At 38.0% G+C, this 24,505-nt stretch overlaps 1 protein-coding gene across 1 annotated transcript in view; it reads right to left on the bottom strand.

Annotated features, from left to right (window-relative positions):
- Positions 1-24,505, bottom strand: part of SLC22A23 (solute carrier family 22 member 23) — a 269,943-nt gene that overhangs the window by 198,648 nt on the left and 46,790 nt on the right. Inside the window, exons 2-3 of the mRNA XM_027840467.1 lie at positions 15,758-15,861; positions 5,141-5,295 (exon numbers count right to left, since the gene is read on the bottom strand). Of these exons, the coding sequence (XP_027696268.1) occupies positions 5,141-5,295; positions 15,758-15,861 (259 nt within the window). The remainder of the gene's footprint in view (positions 1-5,140; positions 5,296-15,757; positions 15,862-24,505) is intronic.

Here is a 24,505-nt window from a genome sequence, read left to right as displayed (position 1 = left end):
ATTTGCTCAGGGCCACACAGCCAGCAGATGTCAGAGGCAAGGTCTTGCTAACTCTAAGACCGGTTCTCTATCCAGTATGCCAGATAAGTCTCTAAATGCAATATAAGATTACATTAGCTTTTCAGGCTACCACAGTGTACTGCTGACTTATATTAACATAGTGTTTTTGTTGTTGTTGTTTTTTAAAAACAACCTCAGATCTTTTTTTTTTCCAAGTGAAATGCTGACTGGTCATGTCTCTCCTATTTTGTATTTGTAAAGTTGGCCTTTTGAAGGGCAGAGATATCTCCTAAACTAAAGAAATTCACTCTTTTATCCAGAAAAAAATCTGTTGACTTTGTATTTGACTTACGGCAGAGTCAACACAAACAACGGAAATTTCATGGTGCTATAGTTTTAAAACTTTACGTCTTCGCTGTTTCAAACTGCAAAACTGATTTCACTTTTTTTTTCCTTGGTGAGGAGAGGAGGAAGCAACCTCCCAACAAACCCAGTATCAGGTTGTGGGTTATTTACCATTTCCTCTGTGGTAAGGAAGACTGCAGTTATCGAATTAGAATCATTCTAGTACTGAAAACTGTAGACCAATTTAAAATTTTCACTTTTGGGGAAAGAATGTTTTTAAAAGCAGGATGGGGTCAGGGAGACACTACAAAAAAAAAAAGCTTTTTAATAAGGGGCCAAAAAAGGACATAAAAACTATTCTAAAATATAAACAAAACCATAGAGGCTGTATGGCAGGCCTTATATAGAATTATAATTTACTTAGAGAACATTTCTCACACAGGGCAACATTATCTTGCTTTTAAACTGTTAAGATACAATTGTACAGCATTTATATCTTTTACAATTGTTTGGAGAAAAAAGACACAAAACCAACAATGTAGGATTCGACACATACAGTTTTAGTGCTGTTCCGTGATACTGGCATGACACTTCCAGAAAGTTTTTCTCTCTCTTTTTTTTTAATTTAAAATGTTACTTTTAGGTATGATGTGCATACAAGTTTACCGTAACTCTTTTCTTAAACCTTTTAGTGCCATTTCTAGTATATTCCTGTAAATGTCAGTTACTGAAAATGAGTCAACATAAAGTAGTTTTAGCTTGTTTATTGCAATGCTGGCCCCAACACAACTGAATAAAAAAAGAAAGGAGGGTACGAAGTACTCTTTGATGTTACTGGTAATCATGGACCCTTCTCCTGTGGCATTTGTTAAACAGCAACAACAACAAAAAGTTGGCTTTTTGAACCCAAGTATAAGATTAACATTTATCCCTATTAAGCTCCATCTTCAGATTTAGCCTAACTTTGTATCCAGTTGATATCTTTTTGCATATAGATCCTGTTATCTGGTTATGTTGGTATCCCTCCAAGCTCTGTGGCTATCTACAAATGTTATTAACATTCTATCTATGTTTTTATCTAAATCACTGATGAAAATGTTCATTTGCATGAACTTAGCCCTGTGGTCTCCTGGTGGTGTAAATTTCTCCATTCAGACCATCTCCCTCTACGGACCCCAAGTATTTACATGCCTACTACCCTTTCTACTGACAGAAACTTGCTTCTGAACACCATTTCCTTCCTTTCTGGTCCACTGTGAAAGGAAACATCAAGTCAGCTTCTCTCATTCTTTGAAGTGAGCATACAACACTTGGGGAACCTACTATGGGATTTTACTGTGAGAAATCCAAGGAACAATGGAAAATAGAGCTATAAAAAGTTCCCTTCTATGTCCTCCCCCTCTTTTTTCTCTTGTTTTGTACCTTACAGGGAAACATAATGGTGGGATCAAAGAAATATGCAATCTACATTTCAGAGGAATATTCAAACTCATGAATCTCCAGAGGGTTTTTTTATGGGAGACGGGACAGGAAGGAATAAAGATAGGGGCACGCACAGTGAGTTGATGGTAAACAGGAACTGGAGCCAGGGCTAAGGATGTTTCCTATGAGATCAGTGCTACAGGTAGTAGGGAAATAGTCAAGGCAGGGGAGTGGCTGTTGGGGGTTTGCCCTCTCCTTTCTTCTTCCTCTTCCCTTGGATAAGAAAAGAAGGAATCCCTTTAGGTGGGGATTCTATGCAGCAATATGGTCCATGGATGTCAGAAGCAAGGGCAGGAGAGAGGAGAATGTAAGTTTCGTTGGGAGCAAGACGTGTCTTATTTGAACTTTTTTCCCCCCCTATTTAGTGCCTAGTGTGGTGAGTTCTTTCTTTCCTCTATTTCCACTTGCTCATGGAAGGCTCACCATGAAAGGCCTGCCCTGTATCATCCCAGGGGCTAGATAAAAAGGGACAATGTGGTCACAGATAAGAAAGAAGTGGGTCCACATTTGGGAAGGAAAGGGAGGATAATTTGATGAGAACACATTAACCCTAGGCCAACCTGCATTTGCCTTAGTCACAGTGGCATACCTGTGAGAGTAAAATAAAAATAAAACCTAACTCTGTCCTGAGAAAGTATGGGACATTCCAATAGATACATTAAGTGAGATAAGAACCCCTCAGTTGAAAAGAAAAATCTGAGCTAGATTGATGGTTAAAAGAAAAAAAAAAAATCTAAAAAAAATTTTTTTTTTACTTTCCTAGATCTTTAGGTAAGATTTCAATTCTTTGAAATAGGCATTGAATAAATTTTCCTTAAGCAAAAAGAAAAACAATTCCTAAATGATAAATAAGAACCCAGGCAATATTCCTCTTGTCCAAAAGACAAATCGAATACATCCTGTCTTCCAGAAACCATAAGCATACTGCTGTGCTCTAGTAAGAAGGGCCTCCCTTATGTCCTACTAACACAATAACTACTGTCAACCTCTCTTTCTAAATGGCTATTTATTCTGCTACAAGTCCTACCCTATATTCTGCCTTGACACACTGTCCCATAACTTCATTTCCTTTCCTCTCCCATCTATCCACCATGTTTAGTGGTCAAATCACATGCCCATAAACACCAAGGGATTAGCCAAACTCTTCTGTTTTATTAGAACTTGGTTGCTTTGAATACTGTAGTCCTTGAAATCACTGATTGGGGTGGGAGGGGGTGGTTGGAGTGGTTGGAAATCTTTTATTATACTGAAATTTTCATGCAATAGTCCTTGTAATGGCATTCATACAGAGCTCTAATCTTCTCTAGTCAAATATCCCTCAGATGGTTGAGCAAAGGAAAAATGCCATCCTCCTTCCTGTCTTGACAATATCTGGACAAAATAGAAATCACCATGCTTTTGCTAGTTTTTACTTGGAGTCTGTGAAGAGGGAGATGGAATATCCCAGGAAGAGCACTGAGTGACTTCTTGAACAAATAAGTTTGGCTGCCCTGCCTGAGAGGGAATGTCAGAGGGCTGCCATGTATTTACAGAAATAGGACTGCCATATAGTCTCTGACATACTTACAAATAGAAAGATAGATAGGAGATAATTATTGAAGGATAAATCAAATACCACCTGTTCTTTGATATGTCCACAATACAAAATGACAGTAATTGCTAACATTTATATAGCCCTTTAAGCTTTACAAAGCACTATTTACATATATTATCTCATTTTAACCACTGCAGCCCTGGGGAGTAGGTACTATTCTTATCTTCATTTTGCAGATGAAAATACTTAGGCACACATAAGTGAAGTAACTTGCCCAAGATGAAATAGTAAGTGTCTGAGGCCAGAGGCAAACTTGAGTTTCCCTGACTTGAAGTCCAGCATAATACCACCCAGCTGCCTCTAAAACAACAGATGTGAAAATTCTATAAAAAAAAGTTCATCTTTTCAGGTACCAAAACTTTAAAAAAGAATAAACTATTTTTGATAGACTCATAAACCATTGACTGGAAAACTTCCTAACATGGATTGCATACTTTCCCTGCCTTCTTAAAAAGAGTCTAGTGAATACAGCTTAGTGATTTTTGATGTCTTAAGATCATCATTAGGAGAATTTGTTGTTATTCTAAACTGGAATACAAGGATGAATTCAGGGCTCATTGAAGTATACATTGTTATTTTCCCCTCCAAATGTACCTATGTCATATAATTCTCTTTTCTCTGACTTGATTCTGATGTGATAACTTATTTTCTCCACAATTTTTGGAGTAAAGGCCTGAAGATGGTTATACTCTTCTTCTATCTCTCTGAGGAATAGTTCAAATAAACTTTTATTTGCTATTCGCTTCTCAGAGAACCTCTTCCCCATCCCCCACACACACCTTAAGCAAAATTATCAAGCAAGCAAGCAAGAGTAAGATGCAGATGAATGAGATTTTGGGGGAATTCTGATCTACACTTGCAACAAAAGTTATTATAATCAATAGACATTTAGAGAAGTGAGGAAAACTTTTTTTTAGGGGGAAAAAACCACATGGAAGAAGAAATAATTAAACTTGCTGTTCTGTCTTCTAATTCTTTGTTGTGCCACAGCCTATAACTCATCTCCAAACAATTCCAGAAACTCACATGGACACATGAGTAAGTGGAAATGCAGAATATTAAGCAGCCTCAATGAGGAGAGCTGTCAAAAATAAATCAAAAGTGAAGTCCCAGCCACGTGACCATACAATCCTGCACATGATTTCTAACAATCCAAGTCCAGAAGCATACATTTATCCAATGATTTTAATACTGTGCACAAAGACAATAAGGAAAATTCAGTCTGCAACCCCAAACCCAGTGTGTTTTGGTTGCATGGGCCATCCCAAATCTGGCAGATAATAGTACAGCATCCCCATTTGTTTTATTTTCTGAGGCCTCTGTTACAGTAGAAGAAACAGCTATTAGAAGACTTAACCAGGGGTAGGGAACCTGCAGCCTCAGGGCCACATGTGGCCTTCTAGGTCCTTGGGTGTGGCTTTTTGACTGAGTCCAAGTTTTACAGAACAAATCCTTTTATTAAGGGGATTTGTTCTATGAAGTTTGGATTCAGTCAAAGGGCCATACTCGAGGACCTAGAGGGCCACATGTGGCCTAGAGGTCGCAGGTTCCTCACTAATCCATAGTTACAGGCAGGATAATCCATTTGGACCTCCCAAAGCAGCTCCTTTCTAAGACAAGAGCACACATGCTCATTGCTCACAAAACCCTTTTGCCCAGACTACTTCCTCAGGACATCTCATTTAATTTTCAGTATAGGTTCAGAAGGTTGGTACTTACTCAGTGCATACAAGGTAAGGATTATTCCAGCCAGGCAAAATCCTTCAAAAAACCTGAGTGTGCTGAACATTGTCACATTCACTGAAAGCGCCACAGTCAGTCCAAAGATCAGAATGAATATGATGGAAAAGAGCAGCACTGGCCTCCGGCCAACCCTGAAAAAGAAATCCATAGGTACCACTATAGCTCATGTGATAGTAGATGCAAAATTAAAAGCTCCACAAAAGTCTCATGGGATTACATGCTAACAACAATAATAATAACAATGATAAAATTTATATGCCACTTCAAGATTTTTGTTGTTGTTCAATTGTGTCCATCTCTTCATGACCCCATTTGGGGTTTTCCTGGCAAAGATCTGAGAGTGGTTTCCCATTTCCTTCTCTAGCTCATCTTATAGATGAGGAAACAGAGGTAAACAAGGCTAAGTGACTTACCCAGGGTCACACAGCTAGTAAGTATCTGAGGCTGAATTTGAACTCAGGCCTTCCTGACTCCAAGCCAGGAGCTCTAACCACTGTGCCACCTAGATGCCCATTTTAAGGTTTGCAGAGCATATTATAGACACTGTTATGTCCTTTGATCCTCATGATGAACCCTGTGAGGTAGGTAGTGAAGGCATTGTTTATCTTTCCTTCTAAACAATGAGGATGAGGATTCCAAGGTTCAGAGATGTGACTTGCCCAGGTTTACCCAACTAGCAGGTGTCAGAAACAGAATTTGGGTCTCTCTAGAGTCTAAACCCAGAGCTCCATTATACCACACTGCCTCTCGAGAAAATCTAACATCAGTGAACAAATATGCATTTACCATGCTAGGCACTGGGGATCCAAAGGGAAAGATAAAAATTTCCGTGCCATAAAAGAGCTTACTTTACCTGAGGGGAGACCACAAATCCATGTAAGAATGTGTAGAATATATACAAAATCTATGAGAGGTAACTGGTGGGGATGGGACAAGAGGAGGAAAACTAGTAGCTGGGGAAAATCAGGATGGGCTTCAAATAAAAAATGGCACTTGAACTGAGTTTCGAAGGAAACCAGTTTCTGAAAAGTAGGTGGATCTCATCCAACACAGTCATTTTACAGATAAGGCTGACAGATCTGGAGAGGTAATATAATTTGCCAAGTCACACAACTAGCTAGTGGATGAACTGAAGCTAGAATCCAGGTCCCCACAGTCAACTAGTGCTCTTTCTATTATTAAGAGAGATGTTTAATTTCTTCTTCTACTTTATATGGTATGACAGAGATATAATTTAAGACAAGAGTAACCAGAAAACTCAATAACTCTCCAAGCATAAATCCTGACACGCCCTTGTGCTAGATGATATGAGAAAGAAATGAACCTTGGACTGAGCTTGAAAGTTCACAAGTGTACAAATTAGGGCACACCCACTGAGCATAGCTTATCCATTTCCTAGCCTTAGCTTTGCTTAACCCAGTGCCAATTTGCATATCTGGGATCCCCCTCATAGACTTTTTTTTTTCAGAGTAAAAAGAAATAGAACTGGAAGACCCTGAGAGAAGTCCTGGCTCTGCCACTCACTGCATGAATCTATGGAAGGACTGCTACTCAAGGTCTCAGTTTCCTTAGTCATAAAATGAGAATAATACTACATGCACTGGTCAGTCAGGAAATATTTACTAAGCACCTACTATGTACCGGGAACTGTGTTAAGTGGTTGGGATACAAAAAGAGGCAAAAGAGAGTCTCTGCCCTGAAGGAGCTCACAATCTAATGTACTACCTACTCAGGGGAGCATCACAAAAATCAAATGTGCCCAGAGAATTTTGTAGCTGGAGAATATTATGATATTTAACAACTTTCTTGGAGTTATTATTTCAATGGTAAGGATAATCCCTCCACTGACACATAATACTTTCATGCTACTATTGCTGTAATATTCTTGTAATATTATAATTTTGTAATATTCTGTAATATTCCAAACATGCTGTAATATTCTTGTCCATATTTTCCAAACATCTTCTCTAGAAGGTAGGAAAGACCCCAATGTGAATGGGGGTTACTTCTTGTTCTTTTAGTATTGAAATCAACCAACCACCATCTGTTGTAAAACACATCAGCCACAAGCCTAGCTTATCTCTTTTTGCTGGTTACATACATATGTACATCCTACATCACAGAATCTCAAGAGTTGGGTGGGAAATTAGTGGCCATCCAGTTCAACCCATACCTGAATAACAGTATCTTTTAGAACAAGCCTAAAAAGTAGTCATCCAATTTTTGCTTAAAGATCTCAAGTGAAAGGGGACTCACTACCTCTTAAGGCAGCATCTCCATCCTCATTTTGGAGAGCTCTAATTATTAGGAAGTTTTTCCCCAACATTGCCTCTTTGGAGCTTCTACTAGCTCCTGGTTCTGCCCCCTGTGGACAAAGGGGATAAATCTGGTCTCTCTTCTACATAACAGCCTCAATTCCATAATACTTGAACACAGCTATAATGTCTATTTCTCAAGGTTAAACATTCCTAGTTTCTTTTCAATTGATACTCAGAAGATGTGATCTTGAAGCCATCTTGTTATCCTGATCATCCTCTGGGCTATTAAAATCCTTCCTAAAATGTAGCACCCAGAATTGAATAAAATATTCTGAATGTGATCTGCTGAGGTCATCACCTTCTTATTCTTGAGTGCTTTGCTTCTCAATGCAGCCTAAACTGACATTGGCTTTCTTGGCTGACACATCTCATCCTTGACTTGTAGGGAGCTGGCAATCATTGGAACCAGCCCTCCAATTTTTTTCAGACAAAAATAGTCATCTAACTATACTCACCCTTCCCATCTTATACTTGTGAAATAGATTTTTTGAACCTAATTGTAAGGCTTTACACTTATTCCTATTGAATTTCATCTGATTAGATTCAGCCTAATGCTCTAGCCTGTCAAAATCTTTTTGAATCTGAACTCTGTCTTCCCAAGCCTTAGCTATCCCTTCCAGCTTTGTTTCATCTGCAAATTTGATAAGCATACCATCTATTTGCATTTTTAAGCCTTTTATCTCTATAGAATGAAAAAGCCTGATCTCCATTAAAAAAAAAACTCTGACAGATGGGAAGGGAGTTTTAGGGGACACAGGGTCTTTTCCTCACTTTGAAATACCTAAGGCTGTCACTTAAGATAAGTTAGTCTCCCAACTGCATCCTCCCAAAACCTTCCAAATTCTCCAGGGGAGTGATTGGGCAGGTATAAACCCTGTCTAAGGTTTCTAGAAGCCTTTTCCTGGGAGCTATTGGGTGAGGGCTATTGGGCATTTTCACTGGCTGTTCCTCATGCATGGAATATTTTCCTTTCTCATCTCCACCTCCAGGCTTCTCTGGCTTCCTTCAAGTCTCCACCAAAAATCTCACTTTCTTACAGAGAGGCTTTTCTAATCCTTATTAATTCTAGTAATTTCTCTCTGCTGATTTTAGTATTTCCTATTTATCCTGTATTGTCTATAGCTTATCTGTACACAATTATTTGTATGCTTTCTTCCCTATTAGTTTGTGAATTAATTGAGGACAGGGACTGTCTTCTTTTGCCTTTCTTTGTGTCCCCAGTACTCTTAGCATAGTGCCTGGCACATAGTAGGATCTTTTTTTTTTTTAGGCAGTTGGGGTTAAGTGACTTGCCCAGGGTCTCACACCTAGTAAGTGTCAAGTGTTTGGTCTGAGACCAGATTTGAACTCAGGTCCTCCTGACTTCAGGGCCAGTGCTCTATCCACTGCACCACCTAGCTGCCCCAACATAGTAGTATCTTAATAAATGTTTTTTGACTCACTGACAGGAAGAATATATCTTGGTTCGACATGCTTCCTTCAACTCTATTCCTGGTGTCCTTGACTAAGCATAATTCTGTTGGACTGATTATTCCTTCCATTTTTAACACCAACCCTTCTTCTCCATAATGTCTTAAGACTCCCAGACATCAAAGCTGTAGAGCCAATCCTCGTTATGCCCACTGTGTCCTTTTTTTTTAAATTTTTTAAAAAATTTTTAGGCAATTGGGGTTAAGTGACTTGCCCAGGGTCATACAGCTACTACGTGTCAAGTGTTTGGTCTGAGGCTGGGTTTGAACTCAGGTCCTCTTGACTTCAGGGCTTGACTTCAGTAGACAACTTGTGATATATCTATTAAACATACATATCAAGAGGTAAAACTATACAGAAGATTAAAAGATATTTCGCTACAAGGTCAGTGAAACTGGGGGATAGAAAGCCAAAAACTTACATGGTTGTATTTGGTCACAGAGTTAGAAGTGGGTAAGTGATATCTTTTAAAAAATTACAGAACATTTAGTTGAGGAAAAATTCATGATGAAATGAAATTTATCCTTCTGTAATAAAAAATCAAAAATTCAGGTTTTTGCTGACTCGATTTATACACAATATAGATTGAAACTCTTCCTTTGACAGCATCAGGAGAGTTGGCAAGAAGCATCACCAAAGTCTTTTGGGACCTTCTAGTAATACAAGCAAATTTTTTCCCCTTAAAACAAAAAAATAAGAAAAAGATCCATTTGTCAAATAAGGCAGATGCTGCCTCTTCTCACCAGGCTATCCACTGTGCCACCTAGCTGTTCTCCACTATGTGTCCTTTTCATTGTCCTTTAGGTTAATCATAATTTTAATACTTCTTATTTGCAGCCACATAATATCATTAGAAGAATTCTAGTTAAAGAGCCTTTTGCAGCAGCAGGCCAATTTGGGATCATTTCTAAAATCCAATCAACCCTAATCTTCTCACCAATCAATCAAAAAACCAAAAACAAAACAATTAAGCTATTATTATGTGCTAGGCAATGTGCTAGACTGTTGGTACCAAGACAAAAATGGAACAGTCCCTGTTTCAAGGAGCCTACATTCTATACCATATATACGGTGTATTTAACTCGGTTGAATGTAAACTCCTTGAGAGTAGGGCTGTTTTAGACAAACGGGAAAACTAATACTAACTTTTATTACGTGCCTACTGTGCTAGGCATTCAATCTCTCTCTCTCTCACACAACACACACACACACACACACACACACACACACACACACACACAGAGTTTGCTGGATGGAATTACAACCAAAGATAAAACTCCCTTCCATCTCAAACATCGTTATCATCTGGGTACCTGAAAGCCTTTACTCTCTACTGAGAGTATCTGTCTACTGAGTCTACTGAGGTGATCTGTATTGAATGCCTAACCAATAAGAGAACAGTCTGTCCCAGGAAGGAGAGACATAATGTCTAAGAACAGCAGTAGAATCCAAACAGAATTTCATTCAGAACATTAGAATATACTGACTTGGTAGCTCATTACCATCCCAGTTGGCCCCTTTCGGTCAATTGATTAGAACACCATTTTAATGAGGCCAAGGTTGTCCATTCAGTCTGTGTACTGGTCAGTTAACCTGTCTGCTGTCTGCACCCTTACCCTTGGCTGGCTGACTGATTTATAAGTATATGCCCGTGGTCACAAGGCAGACAGAGCAAGAGAGTATAAATGACGGTTTAATATTAATCCATCCTATTAATGGTGAAATGGTCCTAAGAGTATATGATCCTAATGTGGGGAAGAAGCAAACACTTTGTCCACAAGAGGAAACAAATCAAGTACCCCAGATGTATTTCTGTGCTCCCCATGCTCCCGCTTGTCTTGTTTTTCACACCTGTTTTTTCTATTCTCTCATGCCCATCATGACACAGTTTGAGCTGTTGTGAGAAATCATTCATTTGGACCCTTACTCTATTCCAATCAGCATTAATCAGTTTCATAGTTTACACAAATCACATAGGGGTAATCAGATAAGATAGGTTCTTATAGTAGGCCTCAAACTTTAATGTAATGTTCACTACTTGTTTACCACTTATGAAGCTCACTTGCTCAACTGCAAGAATGGTGACAAAGATATCTCCATTATGTTTTACTCAAATTCCATGTCCAAATCCAGCATGCCTTGATTCTTTGGAAAGTCCCCTAACTTATTTTGGGAACTCCACACCATTCTTTTTTGTTCAATATGAGCAGGTGGCCATCCTATGACCACTTTCAGTGGAGATACCCTATGCTTCACCCAACCTGTGACATCCGCCTTCCTCAGTTGATATGTCATTTTTGGCCCTCAAGAGCAAGGTCTATCAACCAATGAGATTCTGTATTTTACCATGCCTCTTTTGCATATTTGGGTATCAAACCCTATAAAAACACAGTCCTGGGGACCAGCAGTATCTCAGATCATGAGGAAAATCTGAGGTCTACTTCATTAGAAGGGACCATGGTCCCTTTAATAAAGTAGCATTGGCTTAGAACTCTGCCTCAGTGGTTGCAGATTGGGCAATTATAATCCCCACACTGTTCTGATCATTAAAAAGTATTTGTTTGTTTTTAAATACATTGTCAAGTACATTGAATTCTTCCATGAAATGCTACCACTTAATAAATAAGTAAATGTCGTTATTTTGTACATTGCTATACAGCAGTATACAGTGAAGTATAGTGAATAGAGCACTAGTCTTGGGTTTAGGAAGACTTAGGTTCAAGAAGACTTAGGATCTGTGTAACACTGGGCAAATCACTAACCTCTCTGAGCCTATTTCCTCATCTCTAAAATGGGGATAATAATAATGCCCGTCTCACAAGGTTGTTGTAAGGATCAAATGAAATAATGTATGTAAAATATTCCACAATGTGAACTATTATTATTAGAGAAGTTTGGTCCAAAAATGAACATTGAAAAAAGCTTGCCATGGATGCACAACGGCCTCTGAAAGCCAAGCTAGTAACAGGGGCCTCTTCCTCATAGACACACACTCTTCAGGCTACTTTCTCAATAGCCACAAAAACCAAACACGGGTTCTTGGCACATTTTAGCAGCAGTGACATCTGTGGCTTTTCTTTTTTCTTTATACATTGTTCTTTTTAGTTAAGCAGTGCTCAGACTGGGAATAAAATCATGGAGGGCTGGGCTCAAAAACACAGCATCCCAACTCAACTAAGGAAAGGTGACACCAGTTTCTCAGAAAGTCAGAATGCAAACAAGCTCTGCTCATCTACCCCCTCATATTTTGCCACCTGAAGCAGTTAGACATGGATTTTCTCAAAGTAGAAGAGGTGGACACAAAGAGATTTAAGTTACATTGTCAGACTTTTGATCTGTCTTGCAAAGGGAAGACAGGCTTATTTGTCCTTTTATTTTCCTTAGAGTGTAACAGCACTGTATCACACCAAAACATCTCATTCAATAAACATTTATTGAGAGTAAACAATGTCTGAATTGTAGTTGAGCAAGGGTTCTACATCTAGGGGGTCCAGAAACTTAAAAAAATTTTTTTGATAACTGTATTTCAATATAATTAGTTTCCTTTGTATCTCTAGGTATTCATCCATTTCTTTATTTATTAAATATCATTCAGAGAAGGGACCATGCCAGACTGCCAAACTGGTCCAGGACACCAAAAGGTTAATGAGAACCTCTGCCCTGAAGGCACAAAGACAAAAACAAGTTTATGTTTTACATGTGGGGAAAAGTCCAAAACACAAATGCCAGGGGCAAGACAGGAATCAGACAGCATGGTACAGATATAGCACATGAAGACTCAGGTTTCAAACTTACTAGCTGTGTGAACCTGGGCAGGTTGGGAATAGTCTCACTGAACCTATTAAACATTGCATATAAAATGAAAATACTAATGTTGACATTACCTACCTCACAGGGTCACTGGGAGGAAAGTGCTACGGAACAAACTGTGAATAAAATTCCACATCTTTAATTGATATTTTTCTTTCCCAATGCAAACATTTCTTTTTTTGGCTTGGGAACAAGTACAAAGCGAAAACAAAGTCTCTTCCAAGTATTTCTAGAAAGCAGGGTGCCTTATGTCGTTTTCAGCATGACTTTCCATCCTCCTAACCCCTTTCTTTATGGGTTACTAACAAGTACGTGTATAATTAAGAGAATAGGAGTAGCTATCCCTTTAGAATAGAGGTTCTTAACCTGAAGTCTGTGAACTTTTGAAGAAAATACTTTGATAACTGTATTTCAACATAATTGGTTTCTGTGGTAATTCTATATATTTTATTTTTTTCATTTAAAAACATAATTCTGAGAAGGGGTCCATAGGCTTCACTAGACAGCCAAAGGGGTCCATGATACAAAAAAAAAAAAGATTTAAAAACTCCTGCTTTAGATAATTGAAGTCATTCTTTGTGTCTCTTCTAACACAGGTGATTAAGTAAAGCCGCCAAGAGTAGGACAGGCATACCCATACTAAAGCCTCTTGGTTATAATAGGCATTAGGAATGTGTTAAAAGAAATCATATTTAAAAGCAGATGACTAAAGAAATTAAAAAACAAACAAGAAATATTGTTAACAGAGGAAAGAATTTCCAAACATACACAGGTTTTTTTTTTTTTTCTGGTGAGGCAATCAGGGTTAAGTGACTTGCCCAGGGTCACACTGCTAGTAAGTGTCAAGTGTCTGAAGTCACATTTGAACTCAGGTCCTCCTGACTCCAAGGCTGGAACTCCATCCACCGCACCACCTAGTTGCCCCTAAACATACATAGTTTTGATCAGAAACTTCTACACCTCAAAAGACGTGTAAAAAAAATCCTGTTGGTATCACTGACCACCCTTGGCCTGCCCCAGGGCACTGCCCCAAGCTCTCCTGGGCTGACCTGACTTCTCTCTGAGTTGGTCTTTTGTTTTTAACAAGTAGCACTCAGGGAGTGTTACTCCATTATTTTCAACACGACTAAGAAGTCTATATTAATCCAATGATTGTTTAAGAAAGAAACCTTAAAATAAAATAAAACCATGAGTTTTTACTTGGCTAACCTGGTCATTCTGAAAAACCATCACAAAAATGCCATGTAATGAAAAAGGCAGTTACTTCCTGCCTCAAAAAACTAGAATAGCTCTCCAATACATACAGGATAAAATCTAAACTTGTCAGCCTCAGTAATCAAGACTTGTCTAAGATGTAATGGATCTATCCTCCACCTCACCTAACCAACAAACTCGCTCTCCTACTTCCTGTTCAGTCATGCCCAACTCTTTGTAACCTTGCTTGGTGCTTTCTTGGCAAAGACACTGAAGCAGTTTGACATTCCTTTTCCAACTCATTTTACAGATGAGGAAATGGAGGCAAATAGGGTTAAGTGACTTGCCCAAGGTCACACAGCTAGTTAAGTGTCTGAGGCCACATTTGAACTCAGGAAGATAAGACTCCAGGCTTGGTACTCTGTGCAGTATGGAGCCACCTAGCTGCCCCTACTCTCCTACAGGAAGCCTCTATTCTCGCCAGGCTGTTCTCTTCACTAATCCTGGCATAGTCTGGTATTCTAGTGGGTAAGGTGGCTAGTCTTAGAGTCAGGCAGATTAGGGTTTGAATAGCACCTTTAATACTTGCTTATATGGGTAAGTCACTTAATCTCCCCGAGTCCCAGTGCTCGTTTGTAAAATGAGGATAAAATTATTGTGAAGATCAAATCATTTTGCAAATCTATTAGTATTAAAATGCTCATTCCTCACATCCAAACCTTTGTTTGGCAATACCCATGTCCGAATTACCCTTTCCTTCTTCCTATACAAATGTCATCCATCTTTCAAAGAAGAACCCAAGTCTGACACTGGCTTCCTGGATTTCTCAACCCCACATGACCCCTACCTTTTTAAGCTTTATAACAATACTGTGTGTAGGATTCCTCTGGGCATTTATCAATCTGCTATTTCTCATTGTACCTAGCTAGTTGTGTGACCTTGGGTAGTGATATGTAGTGAGCAGTCTTGTCTCCTCCACCTAGGGAGAAGATGGAGAGCAGAAAACATTTTTCAGGCTTCATCTGTATCCTTCTTAGCATAGTGCTAAGCAGAGTCAAGGGACTCAAAAAAAAAAGGTGTATTGAATATTGTTATCAATATATTGACGATGGAAGCTCGTGTGTGCAAAGGTATAGGGCAGGAAGGAGTTACATTGAAGTTGTAATTAAGAAAATCAAAATCCATGTACTTCAAGTTTCACTTTAAAATGGTTTGCATTACATACTTTACAAACTTTAGTTTGATGGTTCTCAAAGTGTGGTTTGGAGACTCCTAAGGGTCCACAAGAGCTATGGACCTGGGGACCCATTAGGTCAAAATTATTTTCATAAAAATACTAGGATGTTTTTATTTCTATTAATTGATATTTAATTCTAAATAGCAATAGATATAGCCAACACCAGGGGAGGGGAACCTGCAGCCTCGAGGCCACATGTGGCCCTCTAGATCGTCAGGTATGGTCCTTTGAATTCATCACGGAACAAATCCCCTTAATAAAAGGATTTCTTCTGTAAAACTTGGACTCAGTCAAAAGGCCTCACCCAAGGCCCTAGAAGGCCACATGTGGCCTTCAAGCCATAGGCTACACTAGGGGAGGGGTCCTCAATAATTTTTAAGAGTATAAATGGGTCCTGAGACCAAAAAGTTTGAGAACTACGGCTTTAGTCAACACTTTTTGTTCTGAACCACCCAGATAACTGATTCAATCATTTTGCTTTGAGAGTTAAAACACTGTATAGAAAAGCTTTAGCAACAATGAAAGAGCATTGACAAGTTTTCTCCAAATAGGCTTGGTACTTACAAGTCAGCAATACATCCGGTTATTAGATAGCCAAAGATTAGACCAACCAGTAAGGAAAATTTAGCAATATGGACCTTCCAGGCAGAGTCGCACACAAGATCCCACTAGAAAAGAGGAAAAAAAAATAGTAATGTGAAATGAATACTGATGAATAGTATTTGTATTTAATCAAAAGAGCATGACAACAACAAGGCTTTACCATCACTCAGTTTCAGCCTTTTCTGACTAATCCTTTTAGGATCCTCTTAAATGATGGAAACAAGCTGTAAATAAAGGCTAACATATACACAAAAGGAAAACAACCTGTTAGCCATAATGTAGGGTTCGATTATTAAAATGTTTAAATGAAGCTAGCACTTGATTTGTGTCCCCTGTGTTACAAGTGCTATGAAGACATATAAACCAAAGGAAAGGGAAATATTCACATAGACTTAGATTAAAATATTTTAAACCAATGTCACTTAATGAGCTGGGAAAAAGCTCTGTGTATCTACATGTGAGGCAAGCTTTGCTAAATCTTACCTAAACAGACAGCATATGTTGTAATAACCTATCAGGGAAAGGCGGCTATGAGAAAATATTATGTTAATCACCATCATATGCTTTTTCTATCCTCAAAAAAAGTTCAAACTTTGCAATTTCTCTTATGAATAAAAGAACTATAAGCTAATAAAATTGGTATTTCTATTTAAAATTTTTTATTGACATTTTGTATTTATAATCACCTTAATTTCCAAATGTATTACTCCTTCCCTTACCCCTATCCAGTGAGCCATGCTTGCACCCAAAATGGGGAAAAACGCAATTCAGCGAATTAACCAGGCCATCAGCCAAGAATAAAATCTTTAATATTTTAATTGCATTCTTAGCATAGAATATAAAAGCTTCCTGAGACCTGAGATCACTTCATTTTTTTTCTTTGTAGAGTTCTCCCTTCTCCATGGTGGGAGTTAGAGGGATGGCATCCCCATGATATAGAAAATCTATGTAAAATTTTTTGGTCCTCTCTTCATACCAGAGAAGAAGTCTGAATCATTACAATATTAAAAGATAAAATATGCTATTATACAATACTACACATATGTTTTATGCATTTCTGAGTTTCTAAACTTTTTCTGTGTTGTCTGCTGCCCTTCTGCGTGTCATCTGTGGCTTCTGCAAAACTCCCCCTAAATTCTCATTTAATCTCTTATGCCAACCTGCAATATATCAAACCACAAAGGGGAAAGTCGAGATGTGAAAGGGATAACTGTATTCTCAGTGGCTAGCTCACAGTCGGTACTTATTAAATGATTGTTCAATGATTGACAATTACAAACTGCTTTCCAGAATTTTGTAGAACCAACAGTTGTTCACCTCTGTAAAGGAGGGAGGTATATATTCTCATTTCTTATTCAAGGATGACTTAGTCATAATAATTACAGAATGTCCATCTTTGCTTTTAATCTTTCCATTTATATTATAATAGGCATTGTGCATATTATTTTTCCTGGTTCTAGGTATGTCACTCTCCATCAGTTCATATGAGTCTTCCCATGCTTCCCTGAATCCTGACTATTCACCCTTTTTCATTTGTTTAACCATTCCCTAATTCATGGACATCTATTTCCAGTTTTTTGCTACCATAAAGTTTGGCCATGAATATTCTGGAGAACGAACTTTCTGTCTCTGACCTCCTTGGCACATAGGCCTAGCAGGAGGCTCTCTGGGCTTAAGAGTATGGACATTTTAATCATATTCTTAGCTTAAAATATAACTCCTAGGGAGCAAGAATTGTTTAAATTTCTTTTTAAACCTTTATATTATCAGTGTATAGTTAATGCTTAATAATAGCTTGTTGACTGATAATTCAAAGTTACTTTGCAAAATGGTTAGTCCATTTTACAGCTCCACCAATAATGTATTAGTTCGCCTAGTTGCGGTCCTTCCAACATTGATTATTGTCATATTTTGTCCTCTGCCAATTTACTGATGTGAGGTGAAACTTCTGTTATTTTCATTTGCCATTCTCATTAGTTACCTGGAATAATTTTTTATAGTCTTGTTAATAGTTTGTGATCTTTTTGAGAATTATTTGTTCAAATTTTTTGACTATTTAGTGGGGAGTAATTCTTTGTCTTGTAGTTAATTTTCTTTAAATCTTAGAAATCAGCTAGTTAGCTAACTAGATAGACAGATAGAAAGAATATTAATTAAGCACTTATTATGTGCTATTGGTCTATGTGTTGGGAATACAAATGCAAGCAAAAAGATAGTTTTTACTTTCAAGAAGCTTACATTCCAGGGGAAAGAGAACATATAAAAGATAGATGTAAAGCTGGGGAGGTAGGTGGGGGAAGGGAAGAAAGGAGAAGGGGAAGAAGGTAGGTATGCTTACACACATATTTCTAAAACCATAAACCCTGCTTACAACCTTCCATTCTTAAAACAACATTGCATTTCTTTACTTATCAGGTGACCATTACTAGGTTTCTTCTATATCCTACACCAAACAAAACCAAGATAGAACTCCAGTGATAAAAGTAAAACCTGGAGGAAAATTTAGATTCACAGTGATAATGTGTAGTTAATGGGAAGGGGAGTATGTTTCTTTCAAGTATAGCAATTGGAGGATCTAGGCAAACACTCTATTGTCCCAGAGGTCCTTTGGGATTTGTTTTAGTGATAAGAATGATTTGTAATTAGCATATCAATTGTCAGTGTGAAGATAGTTAGCCACTTTAAGTATGTTAAGGGCAACTAGGTGATACAGTGGATATCACCTGGATAGAGTACCTGGCCTGGAGTCAGGAAGACACATTCTCCTGAGTTCAAATACTGTCTCAGATGCTTACTTGCTGTGTAACCCTGGGCAAGTCTTTTAACCCTGTTGCCTTGGTTTCTCCATCTGTAAAATGAGCTGGAGAAGGAAATGGTGAACCACGCTAGTATCTGCCAAGAAAACCCCAAATGAGGTCATGAAGAGTCAGACATGACTGAAAATGACTGACAAAGAACAAATGTGTTAAAAATTCCCTCTTAAAATCTTGTTTTTACTATTTACTACTTAGAAAACTCCTTTAAAATAGTGTCTAGATAAGCTTAAGCCTAAACCCTTGTTCTAATAACTACAAATTCTAAAATTAGTTGGTTTCAAATTACTGATATTTTTGTATATATACATTTGAAAATGAGAGCCAAGAATCAATCATTCAAAGAAAGAACCTAGACAGACTATTTTAAAATGCAGTCCTAAACCATTTCATTATCTATCTCTCCTCTCCCCTCTCTCTCCCTTCAACCCTCCTCCCCCATTTTCAGGTAAGAACTTAGCTACATATGACCTTGGGTTCGAATTCTAGCTCTGTCTTTAGCTCCCTTTGTCATCTTAACTTTCTGGATCTCAATGAGTGGACTCAATGGTTGGACCAAATCTCGAAGGTTCCTTCCAACTCTAAATCATATGATCTATGATGTGACTTTAGTTCAGTCATACCCAACTCTTCCTGACCCCATTTGGGTTTTGTTTTGTTTTTTTTAAGATACTGCAGTGGTTTGCCATTTCTGTTTCTAGTTCATGGATGAGGAAACTGAGGCTAACAGGGTTAAGTGACTTGCCTACAGTCCACACAGCTAGTGTCTAAGGCCAGATTTGAACTAAGTGGGTCTTCCTCACTCCAGACTTCGTGGTCTATCCACTGTGCTACCTAGCTTCCTGAAAGTAGTAGAAAGTAGTAGAAAGAGGATTGGGTTTTAAGTTAGAGGGCATGGGCTAAAAGCTCTTCTACTTACTAAGTTTGTCGGAAAGGTTTGGACTAGATATCAATCAACATTTATCAAGCATCTACTTTGTGCCAGGCATTATGCTAAGAGCACAGATACAAAAAGAGGCAAAAGATAATCCCTATCTTTAAGGAACTTACAATCTGATGGGGGAAGAGATGCTATCAAATATTTACAAAGCAAGCTATATATAGGATAAATAGGAAATAATTAACAAAAGGAAGGCACTGGAATATAAGAGGAGTCCTGTGTTGGGGAAGGCTCCCATTGGGACTTAAAGGAAACCAGGGAGGTCAGGGAGGAGGGAGAGCATTCCAGGTATGGGAGAAAGCCAAAGAGAATGCCCAGAGTGGAGAGATAGAGTGTTTTGTTTGTGAAACAGCCAGCAAGTCAGTGTCACTGGATTAAAAAAGTACATGGCAGGGAGGGAGATGTAAGAAGACTGGAAAGGTAGCAGTAGGCTAGGTTATGAAGGGCTTTGAATGCCAGAGTACTTAGCATTTGATCCCAGAGTCAATAGGAGGTCACTGGACTTTACTGAGTAGGGAAGTGACATGATCAGACTTGTGTTTTAGGAAATTCACTTTAGTGGCTGAATGGAGGCAGATTGGAGTGGGGAGAGACTTGAGGCAGGCAGCCCCACCAGCAGGTTATGGCAACAATCCATGCATGAGGTGATGAGGGCCTGCACTAGAGTGATGATAGTGTCAGAGGAGAGCAGGGCATTTATTAGAAAGATGTTGGAAAGGTGAAAAAAACAGTCCTTAGCAATAGCTTGGATGTGATGGGATGAGAGATACTGAGGGATTCAAGATGACTTCTAGGTTGTGAGCCTGAGGCACTGGAAGGATAATGGTACCCTCTATAGTAATAGGGAAGGTAGTGATGGAGGTTTAGGGGTGAAGATAATGACCCCAAGGTTTCTTTCACCTGCAAATCTATGATTCTATACTCTAATAATTTATTAATAATAAATTTATTAGTGAAGGATACACTTAATTAATAATTAACTATTAATCCATAAATTAATTTATTAATAATAATTCAAGAATTATTAATCTGGCAGCCTGGAAATTTAAAAAAAAATTTGATAACTATTTCCATATTATTAGTTTCTTTTGTAATCCCATATATCTTATTCTATGCATTTTATGAAGTTTTATGTATTTTAAAACATCATTCTGAGACGGGGTCTACAGTCTTCACTAGACTGCCAAACAGGTACCCACACAAAAAATGGTTAAGAACCCCTGGGGTAGATGAGTTCTGGTCTCCTCTTGATCTAAATTCCACGGTCCTACTAAAATTAGTTGGAACCAAGCTGGTCTGATCCTTAGTATGATCTTCAGTAAACAGGTGGTCAAGGATCAAGAAATTGACTTTGAGGCATGTTGGATAGTATGTAAACCTGAGATGAGAGAGGCAAGGAGCTGTCCCAATGCCTGAGGACAATGTCAAAGAGTCCTAAGATTTTAGCAGTCAGATCCTTCCGTGAATTGTTTACACACCTTCAACTCAGGGGAAATAACATGCCACAAACAATTTCTGAGCCATCTCAATGTTTTCAGGAAAAATCAAGAGGCTCCATCCACACTTGGGGATATGGAATAATTGCTTTGTGTCACACGCAGTCAGTTCTTCCTCGCCCTCCTGCAATGCAGAATTAAGTTAAAAGGGGAATTTATCTTTACAATGTTTTTCTAGCTTGGCTTTAGCCATAGCCCCAGTGCTGTCTATCTGGCAAGAGTGTTTAATTACTTGAAAGAGGCTCTCTTCCCATCTGACCTGGCAGAGGTATCATCGTGCTGGTTAAGTAACAGTCATTATTCCCTTACAACTGGAATGTTTATTTATTGATTAGTTACACTATACATCGGGACTTTCCCATGTAGACAATTTAAAACTTCTATGCGTGAATTTACAAACCCCACTTTGAGATGACCTCTTTTAGGAAGTCTTCCCTGATCCTCCTCTCCTCCTCCACCTTCTTTTCCCTCCTCAGATTTCCCTAGTGCATTTTGTAGATTTATTGTATAATACTCTATGTTCTGTATCCTACTTATTCAGGTACATGCCATTAACCCCATAGTAGATTGCAAACTCATAGAGGGCAGATAATTGGATTGTTTTTAATTTATGCATTCCAAGTGTCTTACACATAACTAATACATTTTTTTAAATTGAATTCCAAATCTTTTCCTCTTCTAAAAAATGAAATATACAGTTTATCCAAAAGAAAACTTCAGTACATACCCCAAATGACACTCCAGCCATCATTCTCATCCCCTCCTCCCCTACTGGTACTTTAGACTCTGCCCTTCAAAGCACCCTGGGCTCCAGCAGGCAAGCTTTGACCTTATGGAGCTCAGAACCAGTCTCTAAGTCAAAGCCTGGACATTCAAAACCTTGGCTCCCCTTTTATTTCTTCTCTAGATATTGTCTTCTCCCAGAAGAATGTAAACTCCTTGAGGGTAAGAGCTGTCCCCTAGCAAGTACCTAATAAATGCTTTATCATTCATTCATCAATCAACTGTCCCTAATATCTTGAGAATGGTGTCACACAAGGTAAGCAGGGTTATAACCAAACTTTCAGAAGACTTTACATCTCTTCTTTAAATTCAGTAGATGATGAGAATACCGGCACAAGAGGGATCAAAATCTTTGAGGACCCTATATTTTGAGAAACTGAAAAATGGTACTGTACCAACTTAATCTTTGGACTAAAACTTCCAAAGTACGCTATTTATTTTGAAAAACATCTGTGATTTCATCCCCATAGCAAGCTCCAGAGGAAGAATTTCCCTTATCAAAGCAGATTGGTCCCATTTTCATAACTTATATTCTTAGAGTTGCCTGAAGAGAGTATTTTGATTAGGAGAATTTAACTATTCCTCAAGAAACAGAATTTTCAAAAAAAAATCCAGACTGGAAAATAGACCAGTCCTTCTAGTACTCATAACAATTAAAGTTATTTTGTTCAGTGTTCTATTCCATTTTGCATTCAAATAGTCCCTTCTCCATCTCCCCAACTTGAATCTGGTGTCTAAGGCAATGAAGAGGGAGGGTTTTTTAGTGACACAAAGTGGTAGTTTTGGCTATCAGGTCCCCAAGCAAAGCAAAGATTCATACAAGCCAAGTTTTTCTTTGCTGAGAATCCTATCTTCCCTTTCTGCCCACCTGTCCCCCCCCATCTTAGAGATCTTATGTTGCATCCTTGTGTGACAAGAGTACTTGGGCCTATCTCTCCCCAAATGCTCCATATCTCAAAACTACTTATCTTCTTTCTTTCCTGACAACTCTTTCTTCTCCCCAAATTAAAATTCCTACTCCTATACAAACTAACTATACAAATACAATAAAAATGTATTAATCAGTTACTTTATTCAGAGGATCATGTTAGGAGACCCTATGGATATACAACAAATTTTAGAAAAATACAGGGGGGGTGGTGGTCTCAAGGAGCCCCTTGAGTATTCATTTGAGGAACTTACAGTCTAAGAGAGCAATCAGATTTATCTGATTAAAGTAATTCATTTTAAATTTGATCTTCTAAGAGGATTTATATTTTTAAAACACCATTTTATTAATCCATCATTGATATGAGTTAATAAAACCTGAGATTATGTCTTTTTTAATTTTAAGACAACATACATGCCAAACAAATGTGATATTTAAGTTAACAATAACAACTTTCTCATTACTTTGTAAGATATAGATGTTATCTCAAAAATCTCAGTGAAATTTTAAGCTTTCTTAGCTTAACACTGCACTGAAACCTTTTGGACACCCCGTGTTACTAAACAGAAGAATCTTAGGGATTTTCCTCCTGCCATTCTTGAAGAAAGAAGTGTGGTAGAGCTGAATAAGCAATGGCCTTTGAGTTAAAAGATTTGGTTGGGTTCAAGACTCAATTCAACATTTAATTAGGTCAGTTTCCTTATCTGAATGATTTTACACACACACACGCACACACACACACACATTTGTGTTCAATGGTAACCATCTCTAGGGGTGGGGTGGTGAGAAAAAAGGGGAAAAAAAGAAATTTACATGGTAACTTTACTATATATTTAAAAGGAATAACAGTTATACATAATAGATTTGCAGTTTCATGTGCAATCATTTTTTTAATCATACTATATTATGGAAATGCTTGTTTTATTCCATAAATTAAAAATAAAATACTTTTTTTTAAAGTATTGATTTATTTCTCAAGTCTTGGTTAACTCATAGGACTAATGGTTCAGATTGTTGATGATACTTCCTCACTGCTTGAGTACAGAGGAATTGGAAGGGCTCTCAGATGCTTACCTAGATAAAGGATCTTGTTGGGAACTTTATTCAGCTGAATCAATTCAAAGGGTTCTCAGTGCTTATTTTTGTCAAATACCCTTGTGCTATGGCTAATTAAATCTCTCATTGGCTGTAAATAACCTATGGATATATTTCCCCCCCAAGCTTAGGGGTACTCTACTGAAGACCTACTACACTAACATTAACTACACAAGTCATTAACAATTACTTTTTGAGTCAGGTCATTCAACCAGTTCTGAATCCATTCATTTATGTCATTGTATAGTCCGCACCTTTCCACCTGCATAAGAATAGTATGAAATGTTTTATCTAAACCTTTTCAAAACTACAGGTACAGGTAAATATTAATTTTAGTTTGCTTTCACTTAAAAGTTTAGTAACTTCATCCAAAAAGTAAGTCAGGTTAGTCTGACATGACCTATTGATGAAGTTCTTCTATTGGCTCTTTGCAATTTGCTTTCTTTTCTAAGTGTTCATCAGCTTTCTCTTTAATAGTCTTATTTTAGAATTTTCCCAAGAATCAAAGTCAAAGTCACTTTACAGTTACCTTACAGTTTACCTTACAGTTTCTAGACTGTTATCTTTTCTCTCTTAAAAATCAGGACATTTGCCCTTCTCCAGCCTTGTTGGACCTCCATTTTCCCTGATCTTTCACAGATTTCTGATAGCAAC

The sequence above is a fragment of the Vombatus ursinus genome, unplaced genomic scaffold, assembly GCF_900497805.2.
Source record: "Vombatus ursinus unplaced genomic scaffold, bare-nosed wombat genome assembly UNPS02000577.1, whole genome shotgun sequence".
NCBI lineage: Eukaryota > Metazoa > Chordata > Mammalia > Diprotodontia > Vombatidae > Vombatus > Vombatus ursinus.
This window is presented reverse-complemented; position numbering and strand designations above follow the sequence as displayed.